General features: G+C 34.7%; 2 protein-coding genes across 2 annotated transcripts in view; one reads left to right on the top strand and one right to left on the bottom strand.

Annotated features, from left to right (window-relative positions):
- The window catches only part of LOC129802482 (chondroitin sulfate N-acetylgalactosaminyltransferase 1), a 61,615-nt gene that overhangs the window by 3,824 nt on the left and 42,198 nt on the right, over positions 1-15,593 (top strand). The window lies entirely within an intron of this gene.
- LOC129802501 (RIB43A-like with coiled-coils protein 2) lies at positions 10,931-12,432 on the bottom strand. Its single transcript, XM_055848397.1, has 2 exons — positions 11,409-12,432; positions 10,931-11,320 (listed from the first exon to the last, which is right to left on the bottom strand). Exons 1-2 carry the CDS (start codon positions 12,303-12,305, stop codon positions 11,072-11,074), a joined length of 1,146 nt encoding a protein of 381 aa, XP_055704372.1. The 5' UTR covers positions 12,306-12,432; the 3' UTR covers positions 10,931-11,071.

Genomic DNA, 15,593 nt, shown 5'->3' with positions numbered 1-15,593 from the left:
ACATAAGAAAAAAATAGCTTTTGGTTGTCAGGAAAAATTATTTTCTTTATGGGACACCGGTATTCCAATTGTCCTTAAAGGGTTAAAATAATTTTTGAATTTACAAAATATGGAAAACGATGATCCAATTTTCCGGAGGTGACTTTACCTCTTGCTGTTCATAAGCTTTGCTTTAATTCTAGCTCCTATGGATGGCGCTCACCGTTCGGACATGGTAGATAGTATCGGTGAAGACCAAGCGCCTGGCAAGTTGGCCTTTTTATATGGAGCTATTTGAAGCCAATTCTTAAATTTTGATCTCGGACTCAGCTCACAGTGCTCCAAGGAAAAAAATTATTTAAACAAAAATTTAGTATATTTATCCCTCCACACGGAAAGGTATCTTATAATACGGAAAAACTTCTCACTTTTTAAATAATCAGCATAACGATCACGAGTGCAGAAAAATTCCCATACGCAATTGTATGTGAACGTAAGAAATTGGCTTCAACTTTAAAGAAGGCCACTCGCCGGGGACTAGGTGAATACCATCCATTAGCACCAGAGTCGAAGAAGTTTGCGAATATTTACCACCTGCATCTGCAGTAATTACGATCACACTAATTATATTTCAAAAACAAAGCTTGTCGATATTACTTTGCAAATTGAGATTCTACTATACAGGTTACCTTAGACGATTTGTTCTATAAAATTCATTGTCATTTGTTTTGACAGAAATCTTAAATATGGACTTCTGACATTGTCATATGGCATTGGCAAAGTTACAGAATCACATTTTCAAGAATTTCTCCAGAGTTTCGAATGAAATTTGTCATATGGTATTCCCAAAGTGTTACAGAATTCCTCTACTGGCTACACTCTTTAATTTGATCACAGATATATTATAAATTAATATTTTGTGAATATGAGTTCTATTAGATATGATTAAATGGTTACCTTGATGGTTATGCCCTCTAGATAGACTTAGTGCTTAAGCCGAAAGACAGCTTAGTGGGAAACTGATGTGAATGTTGTCTAATCAGTATTTTGAATATAAGTACATTAATCCGTCTTTAGAGTTAAGTCATAGATCTGTCCAGAACATTACCATCGCCATAATTCTGATTATGAAACAATCATATCAAAACCCCATGTGAGAAGAACAAAGGGTCTTGTCACAGAATGAACCACTCTGTGGTTGAACGTTTAAGATTGTCAGAAAGCACATGCATTGAGAGAGAAGTAATAAAACAAACATATGAAAGTGTAATCTGTTTTGTACCTTAAATGCATTTCACTCAGCAATGTTTGCAGAACATTCTCTCCAATGTAATGCCAAGTGTGGAGAGAATATCGAACAATTTGATTACATTGAAAGGTTCTCAAAGAATTTTCATGCAAATTCATAGACATTTTCTTCAATTGTTTGCATGAATAGCTTTAGAAGTATAATAAAAGCTTTTAAAGTATTTAAAATGGATTCATATCAAATTTAAAAAATATTTTAAAAAGAATTTTAAAAAGAGAAAGAGAAGGAGCTTACACATCAATTACTGTATGCAAATATATGCGAAAACTGAAAACTAGGATACTTAATAGACTATTATCATAGGATTTAATAATTACAGAAATAGTTTAATTAAAATTAAACTCACCAAAATGGCCAAAATGTTATGGGAAAATTTATCTTTAAAATGAATATAGGAAGTGTACTAATACATTATGCCTATTTAATATTCTATCCTATGCTATAATAACAATTTTGAAATTTATCCTGGTAAGATAATTTAAGATGATACTAATGCTATATGCTATAATTAAAGTATTATCCACTCTTTTAAGCCATCCTAAATTAATTTTAATAAGTACGTATTAAGTCTTTAATTAAGGAACAAATTGGGCGAAAGTAGTGCCAGGCGAGGCGGTAGAAAGATGAATCGATTTGACATGTCGGAAAAATATAAGCTCAAAATGTAATCAAATGTGAATTATATATCGTTCTGAAAATTGCTAATTCGGTAAAAGATAAATATATAAAAAGTAAAAATTGTAAAACCTACAAAGTCTACATCTATATTCTGATTTGGTAAGATTAACTGAAAAGTTTTCTCTTTGGTCCCAACTTGTAATCCAGTGTCTAAATTCACGAGTATAGTCGAATGAGTTTTGGGTTACCGCGGCTAATAAATTTTATAAATATAATTTTGCATCAATGCTTAAAATAAGGGACAGTATCTCGGATTAATACAAAATGGAGTGTTGTACTAGATAATTGGTTTTGGCCATGGCTAAATTTCCGATTAACCAGACAATCGACAAACGAAATAGACAAAAATGCAAAAACTTACGTTTTATTGACGAAACACTTACCTAGAGAGAATAGTTATTGAGGTCCTCTTAGCAAGACTTTAAGAAGAGACGTTGCATTTTTAATCATTTTTGACAAAATTGATTCAGGTAAAAATAACGTAATATTGAGGTAATAAAGCGGTTAGACCTAGAGAGGCTACTCCAAATCATTCAATGACGTGTCAACAACGCTTTTGTAACTAACTTTGAGCATCATAGTACATTTTTGATACTAAGAAATGATAAAGTATCAACGACAAGACTTAAAAATATTTCAGGATTATGCCCTAGACACACTTACGACTTAAGGCAGAATCACATTGACAACAAAATGCTCGCTGTAGCCTCACCGTATTTCGTTAATTTACGCATTTTCATTGCAATTCTTACGCAAATTCTCGATTATTGTATTACCATATCTCATACTCGGTGACACTGGGTGAATATAAGAAAATCGAAGAAATAAAACGTAAATACGAGATAAACGGTGGGCAAAAAAAACTTTGCTCACCGTTTATCGTATTTTCGTTTTATTTCTTCAATTTTCTTATATTATTTTCACCTAATGCCATCGAGTATGAGATAAGGTAATACGGTAATCGAGAATTTGCGTAAGAATTGCAATGAAAATGCGTAAATTAACGTAATACGGTGAGCATTTTACTGTCAATGTGATTCTGCCCTTAAGCCGAAACACGATTTAGTGGATAATTATGGAAATGAAGTTTGACCATTCTGTAGAATACAATTACATTAAGCCGTCTCTCGGTTAATCCTCAGGTATGTTAAGGCTCTTAGACACATTTGAAATGTCTTAAAATGCGTAACAGGTTTAACCCTTTAAAGACGATTGGGTCACCCGTGACCCATAGAGAAAATAATTTTTCCTGACTACCTGAAGTTACTTCTTTCTAATGTTTGTACCTAATCACGAAGTAGAAAGATGTAGGAATCTAGGATATTTTTTGCAAATCTCCAACTATTTGCTATATAAAAAGATATTTCAGCTCAAAAATAACGAATTTTCAAATTTTCACGTTGGTGCTTGAATTTTAATATTTTTAATATTTCTAATTTTTTTAAAGTAAAACCTCTTGGGACTAGAAACTATATAACTATACATAATATTTCTCAACAAAGTAAAAATTATAGTTCATTGGTATTTATAATAATAATAATAATTTATTTAACTTCGTATAACCCCCCGTACCATGCGTCCGCCGCCGTCTCAGCGTTGGTGACCAGTCTCCGAAGCCAAACGGCGGAAATGCTTCTTCACTGGCTGTATAAGCATTCGTTACATATTACTACATACAATCTCATTTTAACAAAGTGATTGATTTCAAACTGACGTAAAGGCACAGGGATACGAAATGAAATTTAAAGAGGGAGCGCGTAGCCAATGGCTGTTTGCGTCCTCTTGGGGGTGCAACACCCCAAAATAAAAAAAGAAAAAATTAAAATTAGCTTATAGTCTATAGGAATGCAAATTAAAGTAGTTGTAATGAAACTTAAAATTAAGGATATAGTATAAGTTTAAATTAAGTTTAAATTAATCTGAGAGCTCATGGAGTCCGGAAAAGTGCTCCACGAATCAGGCGCGGAACGCGGAAAGCTTTTAGGAAAGCTTCATAATTTTCATGGGTCATATATGACTCAATCGTCCTTAGGGGTAAAAAAAACACCGAATTTGTCTCTAGTGGATTTTCGAAGATTTGAGGTTAGACTGTTTCATGTTTTTGTTTATGTGTGCGCAAAATAGTTAATTATTCGTGTAATATTATGCGATATATCAATTAGCTGAGATTTTCCAGTGCAATACTGACTGAAGAAGGTAATATTTTGATAATTTATAAGATACTTCTGCGTATATGTTGTAAATTCATAACTTTTTACTCTTGTACATGACTTCAAAAATGGAAAAAAAATTTCATGATCAATGAACCCGAAATCACATAATATGCCCGGCAGATAGCGATGATGCCGACAATCTTGTCCTGAACGAAAGCGACATAATATATTTGGAACAAGACGTGGATGAAGTGGACTTTGAAGTCTTCATCGAAAACGCATCAACTCCGGAAGAACTCCCAGATCCACAGGAATGTGCAACTGTACGTCTTAAATTCCCAGAGAAAAACAACATTGGACCTACCCATTACCATCAAACATGTTTCGAAGAAAACTGAGGTGCACATGGTGCTATCAGAAAAAATGATTATAAGACCAATTGTATTTGTGAACCATGCGACATTTATCTCTGTGTCGCCTTACCAGTGTGCGAAATTTGTTTCGATGAATATCATAAAAATTAAAAATGAAGTAAACAATAATACATTTTTTCATAAAAATTATTGTTTTTGTGTACAAGTCTTCAAGAGTCTTTGAGACCAAAAATTGAATGAGATTTTTTAAAATTAATTTTTGATCGTTTTAATTTTTACTCGTACTCTAAATATTTTTTTATTATTACAAATATATTCAAGTTATTTATCTTAAAAAATAACAGAGCAAACGAGTAAATTAGTCGTGTGGAAAATTTTGTGCTTTTTTACCTTTAAGGACGATTGGGTCATATATGATCCATAATTTTCCAGGACTCCTAGGGATGGGAAAATTTCTTTTTAACCGTGAATATTTTATTTAGGCTAAAATATCGAGGGAAACTTGATTTCGTTGAATTTCGTTCAGCGGAAAGCTTCTCGTCCTTAAAGGATTAAAAAAAAAACGTTTTAAACAAAACTTTAGGAACTTTTAAGTAATTCAAGGATAGATTTAAATTCATTTCAATTAAGCATTAGTGTATCGAAAGTACTAGCTAGGTGATTTCGAGTTCGAGTACTCTGTGAAGTTCGCTTTCCAATTTTTTATTGTTCAATAAAATATAGATTGCAGTGCTAGAGAAGTTTTCTCTCCAAGGGAAACTCTTTTGCTTTTGTTCTCCAATCTTGTTTCACCTTTCATCCTATCTCTACATTTAACATGAAATCAATATTTCTCTTACTGAGGCCAATGGTTTATTCTTCGTACAACTTATATATTCTAAGAGTTATTTAATGATGTCGACAAGTTTCTGTGCATTTATTTGACTCCAAGGGAGTATTGAAATCTTGTTAGTGAAAATATCGAACTAAAAGTACGACTTTTCCATTTGAGATCCTTTCTGTCTTGAAATTGGATCACTTGGGAAAAAGAGATGCTCCTTTTATGTTCCCAATATATTCAGGATTTGTATGTAAATGTGTACTAGTATAGACCATTAGACAGTTATCGTCCCTTCCAGTATTTCCTTCATTCTTGAATAGTAATTCATTCTTGAGTAACATTGTGCTGAACATGGGGACACCGGAAGAAATCTGCCGTGGTACTCTTTTAGCATCACATCAGACATTTCGGGACAATGGTTGTCCAAGAGGAATTTGATTTTTATGGCGTCAGGACACTCATATACACTTAATTAGACAAGTATCACTCTGAAGAGTATCATTCCCAAAAGTGAAGGGAAGATTTTTATAGATACGGACAGGATTGCGCAACATTTCCAAGTTTTTGTCTCGACTTCCCGCCACGAAAGCATGTTTTATTGATGATGTTAGAAGGATATTTGCATCAAAAACTCTTTTATCACCTTCCCCCTCCCACAAAGTGAGATATATAGAGAAAAAGACTGAGGATTTTCTTCCCAATCCACATTATTGTGGTCCTTGTGGTTGATTTCCATGTCGATATAATATCTCAACGGTGAGATGAAGCATGACTCGACTTAACAAATCGTATTCAACTATCAGCATATTCTTAGCACACAAAGTTTGGTGGTTTTTCCTCCTGCTACCAGACATCTCTACTGCATTTTCTCAACTGAGATATGAATCAAATTTCAATGTGATTTGATTTACAGAAACACAATTTACAGTCGAAAATCAATTTTTCATCCATTTCGTATTCATCCTTCCGAAGTTGGGATTTTATTCCCTCGGCTCCCTCAGCCCTACAGTATTTTACTGCCAATTCAGGATTGAAGGAGCATCCGTTGAAATTGTCTTTAATGCATTTTCAAGTTGTCTAAAAGCGATTTCTTTTGCATTAATGATTATAATCAATCATGCTGAATTTTCTGGTCTTGCGAAATATGTATAGGAATTCACACCGAGTTTGATGTTATAATAATAAATTTAGAAAACAATGACTGATTTTATTAAATATATTTTTCAATAAAATTGTATTAAGGAAGTGGAAAATAAGATATTTGACGGTTTCACGAAGGCACCAAGAGGCATTTTTGGACTTTTTCTTTGACTTTGTAAAAGTCTCAATATAGACTTATGTACTTTAGGGGAAACTGGGGTACCACCAAACACTTTTGAAAGATGCGATTTTGACTGAATTTTCTAAGAAAACTGTGAATTTTTGAAAAATGTTGCTTACCCCATGTTATAGTCTTAGGTATAGGCTGCATATTAATGTATACAAGGATTATGTGAAGCAATTCAATTTCCCGTAAAAAGGAAAATTGTATCACCATGCATTTTTCGCTTTTTTCCAACCACCCGGGGTACCAATAAACACTTTCTGGGGCACCAAAAAACACCTGTTTTTCTCACCCATTGAAGTTATTTTGGGCATTCACCACAACTCTTAATTATAAAGAAGGTATTGAAAATTTAAGTAATTCTCAAAAAAGAACTGCAAAATTTAGAATGAATGACCAAAATAACAAAAAACTAAACCACTGCACACCGAACATATTTTTCAATGGATTTTTCATCATTTTGACAACATTCGACTTCTGACTGGAAAGCAGCGCCACTAAAATCGTGGCAAACACTATACCTAAAGTTCAAATTTTGCGCGCTCTTCTGAATATTTGTGATAAAATCGAGAAATCATTCGTCAATCCTTGATTAAAATCATTTAAGAATCATTAAGAATCATTTAATGCAAAATTGGGTTCTTGAAACTATATTTCTCCTGAGTCTTGAATGAAAATCCCATGAATGGATATAAATTTCAGAAATCGAACAAAGAGGGAGATGAAGAGTAAGAAAGATAAGAGGAAAAATTTTGCCATTCAAGCTATGCTCGCGACATCTGCAATTGTGAGAAATTTGCCTGTTTGTTGGTGCCCCAAACACTGTTTTGTGATGGATTTTATATTCTTTTAAAAAAATGTGAACATTAATTTCTTTAGTAGATACATAAATATTATCCCAAAACATGTAGGAAAGTACTGGTGTAGTGAAATTTGATGTAACTTATTTCAGTTTATTTTCCAGGTAGATATATAAATGACTAAAATTATCAAAATCTCACAATTTTGCGAAAAAAGATTCTTATTTCTAAACTACTTGAACTATGTGGATCATTCTTTCTCTGGACAAGCATCCCTATAGTATCTATGATTTCATGTAAGTCTCATTCTCTGAAATTTTATACCTATTTGAAAAATCGCAGTGTTTGGTGGTACCCCTGTTTGGTGGTGCCCCAGTTTCCCCTAGATCTAATTAATCCCTTATGGCCTCTACACATTGGGAGCAATTTTTGTCAAAAATTGCTTTTTTGAAGGAAATTCCCTGCAGCGTTGTAGAGGGAAACGTCAAATTTCTGTCAAAAACGCAATTTTTGACGAAAATAGCTCCCAATGTGTAGACTCCTTTAAGGACGCGAAGCTCAAAAATTAGGTGTCAGAAAAAATCATTTTTCTGTCTTTTAAGAGCAAAATATAACTTTAGATGGCTGAAGGAAAAAACTTTAATGCATTTGTGACCAAATTGTCCTTAAAGGTTCAAGGGGGGTTCCTGAATTAAACTAAATTAAAGAACAACCAAGCTTGATGAAAATTTTTATATGTTGTAGTATATATTTAAAACAGAGGTGTGCAAGAAACCGTTGAAACCGAATTAACGTCAAATGAAACATGTACGTCAATGGTCAAAACGCTACTATACAAACTTATTTTGACGTTAATTCGGTTTCAACGGTTTCTTGCACACCTCTGATTTAAAATGCTTAAATAATTTTTTGAGTCGTTGTACTAGTTCCTAATTTGCAGCAAATGTGCAGCTCGTAATTTTTAATTCAAATACAAAATCAAAACTAAAACTTCAATCTTCATATTTCGTTGCTATACCGAAATTCGGAAAAAATCATTAAATCAGTATCAGAACTCTTTTCAGGGTTTTGAAAAATAACCATTTAAGGGGTTACATGGGTCTCTCAGGTCAAAAATGGGCCTTTTTTATGATAATAATTAATTTTGTCGAAAATATTTTAGAAATTACAACTTTTGGGATATGAAAGACTAATTTTAGAATAAAAAAAAAAGAATTGAAAAATTTTGAAAATTCGACCGTTGGTAGATAATTTTCGGAACCATTCCTCAAAACACAGACCTTGCGGTACGCAGGATTTCTCCCAGTAGGTTCATCTGATATCAAAAAAACCAAATATACTCTGTTAGAGGATTAGTTGGACTCCTGGATGAACGAAGAATTTTTTGAAAAAAAAAAACAAAATTTGGATTTGTGGCAAAAGTTTTTGTAAAAGGTATCAATTTTACCCTATTTTTCAACACATTTTGTATTGTAAAAATAGTTCTGATTAAAGGAAGTGCAAATCCTTTGTTCAAACACTAGGGTAAAATGTATAATTTGGAATTAGTGTTACAAGTTGGACAATTCGCCGGTACAAGTTGGACATGGCTTTTTTCTTGATAAATACAGTACAAAATTTGTTTTGAAGCACAAGGAACCAAATTATAAAACTAAAGCATTAAAAATATACAAATAAAAATGAAGTACTAAATTTATCAAGACAAAAAGCCCTGTCCAAATTGTACCATTGTCCAACTTGTACCACTGTCCAACTTGTACCACTTTACCCTATATAATACTTCTCAAAACAAGTATGCAAAATTTAAAAAAGATCGGTTCAGTAGACTCTGAGTAATCTTGACTACCGCATTGTAAAACGGTGTTTTGAGAAAAATGCGTTTAAAGTTTTACAACAATATACACGCGCGTGCGGAATGCATAACTAAAACTGCTCTACCTCCGAGAGTTTTACTCCGATTGACTTGAAATTTTCAGAAAATATTTTTCAAATGTTATACTATAAAATAAAAAAAATAATTGATTTTTTTTTATCTGAGACCCATGTAACCCCTTAAGTTCAACTAAAAAAGGACTTTTAAGAAAATAAGCTTAGGTGCTATTCCAGTGAAAAATTAACATGATTTTTTAGCACTTTATTGTTCTTAAGTGCTTCTATATTATCGACTTTTCTTGGTGTTGGTTCTTGTCACGACTGTTTGGGGGGTTTAGAACACGCCGCCAAGGCCTGTGGAAAATAGCAGAGAAGTGCTAAAAAAGCAGAAAAGTGCTAAAAAAAACATGTTGATTTTTCATTGGAATAGCACTATTATACGGGCTTCAGATCTAAGACTTAGCCATATGGCTTAACTGTTCTAATTTCTTATAAAACACGATTTTTTGGAAAAATTTCACTTAGAATTGGATTATTAAAGTTAAGAGACCTATAGATTCGCAAAAAGCAATAAAATTGCTCGCTATTCAGGATTTGGAGACCTTTGGGGACTGGGCTAAACCTCTAGTCTGAAGACCGCCTTACTCGTTTATAACATTTTCCGCTAATTTGATAAAATTTTACAAATGAAAAGTGGAGAAAATGAGCTTCAAAGTTTTCAATGTTTGCATGAGCGCTCTCAAACTCAGTGCTCCTATTACTTTTGCTTCTGTTTCTTCGATAATAAATTCGAATTCGTTTTAGAAATTTTTAGTTTATCAGTTTAAGCAGTAAATTCATTTAGTTTTAATAAATTAAATTCGGAAAACCGCCTTAAATGCTTTGTACACGATGTGAAAAGTTCCTCGGTTTGTGTAGAAGCCTTTGGAGCCCAAACGGTTAACGATGGTAGCATACTATCACAACTGTATTATCACACTTGCACATTAAAATTTTAATATGATTCACATTAATTGTCGCTGGTGAGAGTCCAAATGTGTAATTTGTGTGTTTGAATCATTTTACATTCAATATTTGATCTATTTGTTGATAAAAAGGTAGACTTGGCCCGCAAAATTTGATATAAATTGATTTATAGCATTAATGCGAAAAATTAATGCGATTTTCTCTTTAATTTTTTAATGTGAAAAATATTTATGCTTTAGGTAAATTTAAACTTATTTTTGCAGGCCAAGTCCACTTCTTTATCAATAAATAGAAAAACCCCAAATATTAAGTGACTCAAAGACACAAATAACATATTTGGACTTTCACAAGCGACAATTAATGTGAATCACATTAAAATTTTAATGTGCAAGTGTGATAATGCCGTAAGACTTAGTTTTAGTTTATGGTTGAAAAATGGATTTTAGAAAAATATACCACTTAAAATAAACGAAGCAAAACCAGTTTTATAAATTGTAAAATTGTACTTACTATTTTCAGCATTCCACGAAGTCTCATTTCCAAACTTCAAAACTCTTTCTATTCATTTTTATGTGTCCTCATAAATACGATCTCATAGAAGATTTGGCATTTTGGGATCCCATTAAGCAACAATACGAAAAGTTTACTAATTTCACAAATCTTTATTGTTCCCCAACTGTATACTAATTCGATGAGAAATTGCAGTATCCGAACAAGGAGTAAAATTCTTGGGAGGATATGATAAAATCAATGAATATTGATAAAATCATTACCTGTTTCAGCTGTTTCCGGACTCCTAGCGAGATGTAGTATTGAATTGAGAGAAATACTCATTTGTCGGTGAATTTCGATAGACGACACCATTCAAGTGATCCAATTGAATTTTCTGTTCTGTAGCCAAAGTCTGATTTTCCTGCTGAATTTTCGTGCTGTGTGCTCTCTCGCGTCGATTTATGGCTCGTTCCTCAATTGCTGACATTCTAGCAAATTTCCTCTCCAATCCCTCCCATTGATCCTCCCACATCCTCTCACCACGTTCACGTTCCTGGTTGACCATGCCATTTCCGGTGGGATGGAATGAAAGGATTCGATTACGATATTACATAAATGAGAAATTCCATGGGGAAGTTCACCTTCTTCTCAGCTATTTGCTCCAGCTGATTTTGTCGATAGAGACGAATCTCCTCCGGAGACATTCCACGGTACATGTAGGGAATCTTTCTGCCTGGTCCAAAAGCACTTTTGGCAGTTTCTGGATTCTCAGTTAGCATATCACTGGTCACAAAATTGCACATTTCCGCTAAGTTGTCTTCATATTCCCTCTGACGTGTCTTGAGATCCTTTTCGTAGCGTTCCCTGGCCAGTTGCTGGTTAATCTTTGCATCTTCCTCCAGGCATTTGCGTCTGTTGCTGCGTTCACTCCTTTCCAAATCAATGGCGACTCTATCACGAGCCTCAATGGCTTTTTGCATAGCCAAATCCGCTTTTCGCTGATCCTCTTCCCGGCGCCGCCTTTCGGCCATTTGGTGCTGCAGCCACTCCCTCTGTTGCTCCATCTGCATCTGCCGACGCTGCTTGAGTGCCAAGTCCTCTCCGAGGAATCTCTGTCCACCAGAAACACTCAATCTCGGATCAGTATCACTAATCCTCGCCGGTGGGGTCTTCCATTTGCCCCATGGATCATTGAGATCCCATTCCCGTGTATCTTCGCGGCGCTGGAATCGCCTCCGGAAGTCATTGAGGTCCTCAGTAAACTTCCTCTGCTGACACTTAGCCTCTTCCTCCAGTAGCTGCACAATTTCAGCGCAGCGACTATCCTCAGCGACAAATCTTCTCTGTAGCTCTTCCTGCTCAGCCTCTAGCTGGCGTTTCTCCTCAATCTGCCCACGAAGAGCATCAGAATCTACTCCAATGGTTCGTGCTTTTGGATCAAAAATCCTCTTTTTGCGGTCTTCCTCTCTCATTCGACGCCTCTCAATGGCTGCTGCCTCCTTCAGATCCTTCTCAGTAGCTATTTTTAGCTTATCCATCCTTCAACCAGAACAACCAAACAAACTTCGGAGAAGTTACATTTTCCATCCCAGTTAAATCGATATCCTTGAATAGCGCCTTCCAAGGGGTAACTCATTATAGAAACTTAAAACATTTGGCGGTCAAACGACCAAGACTCATGAAAATTTTGATGTTTTATATTTTCATACATATTTCAAGTACATAACTCTAAAATTCATTTTTTTTCAACTCAATTAAATTTATTTTCATCTCATTTTGCACCCTTCCCATGCGTCCATCGCCGTCTTAGCGTTGATTCCAGCCTCCAGGACTAAACGATGGAAATGTTCTTTCGCAGGCTGTATATTATTTGTACAATATCATTGTTACATTTGCATTGGGAATAGGCCATTTAGAGAGAAAACCTCCTTCTGGGTACTTCAGTGGTGGTTCTCTTTTTAGGGACAAGACCAAACACAAGATTCTTTGCCAAAGCTTTCGGCGCTGCAGTGCACCGGAGGGAGGTCTTCTCCCTGACTTTTAGAGTCCTACACAACGTCAATTATTGTTCGAATGTAGCTCAATTGTTTTTTACAAAAAAAGATGACAAAATGGCGAAACAATGCGTAGTTCGCTAGAACGCATCGTAGTAGTAGTTCGTAATTTGCGAGAAATGTGTAGCTCACAATTCTTGACTCAAATAAAAATCTAAAAGCTTTAATCTCCGCATTTCATATTAAACCAAGAAAACCGGAGAAAATCATGACATCGGAATGACATCAAAGAAACGTTTCTACAGAAAAGCCTATATTTTTAGAAACGTAGATATGTTTCTAAGGGTCCCGGACAAAATCCCGAAAGCCAAAATCCCGAATTCTTAAAAGTGTCATAGCTACTCCCGCGATTTCACTCGCGTTTGCTGGAGGCAAAGGGAAATCTTCTGTGTCTTGGAAAATTATTCTAAACATTTTCCTCCATATAATTTCATCCCTTTCAGAATTTTAAAAATTCGGGATTTTGGCTTTCGGGATTATGGCTGCCACCGGTTTCTAAAGTGTTTTTACAAGGAAGTGTTTCTTAACTCTATAAGGATGATTAGATCAACGGTGAGTCAAAAAAAATTCTACGACTAAGATATTATAAAGTTATGTTTTCACGAAATAGCTAGAGGAGATTTTTTCTATCCCCAATTTTGACCCTCTTTGTCTTTCCCTTTAAGCCTTATTATTGTTAATCGTATTGAGATGTTACAATGTCGTATGTCCCGCTTGAAAGAATCTTCTAAGTCTTTTGCAGACGGCCCGGAAACACCTTCTCCGCGGTGTAAAATACTTCTTTCGTGCTGTCGGAGCCTTTGAACCCTTTGGACAGAAGTGGTTTATTTGGAACTCTGGGTTTTCATGAGATTAAAAAATCTCAGCTAACTCTGGAAGTTCTCTATGGATTTGACCGCTGAGACCGAGACCGCAGAGACCAACCGGAAAACTTGGGAAAGAGTGATTTTGTTCTTCTAAGAATGACTTCATTTCCCCGTGAACTCCGGGGAACTCAACAAAAAAGGTTTCTGGAAACATACCTAACATTGTTTCTCAGAAACTCGTAAATGTTTTTAGAAACACAGAAATACTTTTACAGATGTGCAACGGTTTTGTAATCCGGAATTAACCTGTAAAACTTAGAAAGCCCGTACTGACGAAGATTCTTCTAAGCCAACAGTACTAATCACTGCTCAGTTGAGGTGGTGGTGGTTCTTAGGGTTCTGAGGGGTGTAATAACGGCGGATAATCTCAAATTATTATATCGCTAGAGTTCAGCTAAATGGGATTGTTAGTAATCAACGAGTTATTCTGAAGGCACAATCGAATTAGCTCCTCAGTCGGTCTTCACCAGGTGTAGCGAGGAATACTCCGAATTCGTGACTCTCTAGGAATGGGACAATAGGGCTCACTTCCAGAAGGCTAGTGATGAAGAGTGCTCCAGTACGTTCTGTTGTAAACCCATACACACAGAAAAATGGAAAATTCTTAAACAGAAACACCCAGGAATTTAATTTCAAATCCCATCCAATGAATGCCAATGCCCTAATTCTAAATCCTTGATCATTTAGTTTTAGTTGCAATTTGCAAATCTGTAGACATTTTTCATTTTCCAGCTAATGCTGAAGTTAAGTTCCCGATCTCTTAACTTGAAAGAGCTAGGGATTCTAGCTCATTTCTTTCGCTCAGAGCTTCTAAACTTAAACGCCTCGGGGATTCACGTCCAATTTAAGTTCCCAGGATCTTATATTTTCTTAAATTTAGAGTCAAAATTTTTCTGTGTGTAGCCATTCTTGCTACATATGTAAACTCGAAAACATTTGAAACATACAACCCAAGAAGAGATTTTCAATTGTTTTGCCCTAAAGGTTCACTAACACTAAGACGGCAATGGCCGCACGGTAAAGTGAGTTATTCCTTAGTATTTGTTGATAGCAATGAGAAAATAAATACAATAAAAATCAATTTCTAATAGTGCAGAAACGCTTCTGAAAAAAGGAAATATCTTCCTATGAATACGAAAACGTCTCTTTAATAAAGTTACTAGATAACATGATATGCCCAAGAACTGCAGGTTTTTGATTAGCGGTTTGGCACATCCAAGAAACACGAAAATGTTTCCTGGGGTCAAATAATAATTTTCTCGTGGTGATGCATCGGTAATACCGAGTGTCGATTATGAGTAATTGAGATGATAACTTGCATTTTGCGCTGCTAGTGTCGATAATTCTGGTCACTAATTTATCAACACCTCAGGAGCTATCGATTTGTACACTCGAAGTGAAATTTAATAAGCATTTTACATTTTTGTAATTAAGGAAATGCCTTTTTTATTTTTAATTTATCTGTATTAAATTTTGTTCTTAATAAGAAGTTCTCGTAAAATTTCATGAAGTAAAATTGGAATAGCATGCAATAATCTTGGTCAAATTTATATTCTGTTGAATATGTTCAATCAATCACAAAAATATCTTTGTACCAACCAAGAAAGGTTCATCAGAAGCAGCTACCATACTAGGTGATCGAAGCTGCAGCATTTGAGGATGAGGCACTGTCCTGGAAGTTGACGGAGAAGTTCCGGAAGCTCTAGTTTGTTTTCATTCCACAATTTTTGCATCTTCTTTCAAAACAATCATTTCTAGATATATTTTTTTAACTTAAAAGCGATAAAATCACTGAAATAACTCCGATTACAAAATCAAAACAAGCGACTAGTTAGATTATGTTTCACTGCCCCAAAGTGTCATAATAACGAGCCGACTAATGCATGAAGAGCCGACAATATTTCTT

This window comes from Phlebotomus papatasi, chromosome 2 (genome assembly GCF_024763615.1).
Source record: "Phlebotomus papatasi isolate M1 chromosome 2, Ppap_2.1, whole genome shotgun sequence".
In the NCBI taxonomy this organism is placed as follows: domain Eukaryota; kingdom Metazoa; phylum Arthropoda; class Insecta; order Diptera; family Psychodidae; genus Phlebotomus; species Phlebotomus papatasi.
The sequence above is the reverse complement of the archived record's forward strand: the minus strand, read 5'-3'. Positions and strand labels throughout refer to the sequence as shown.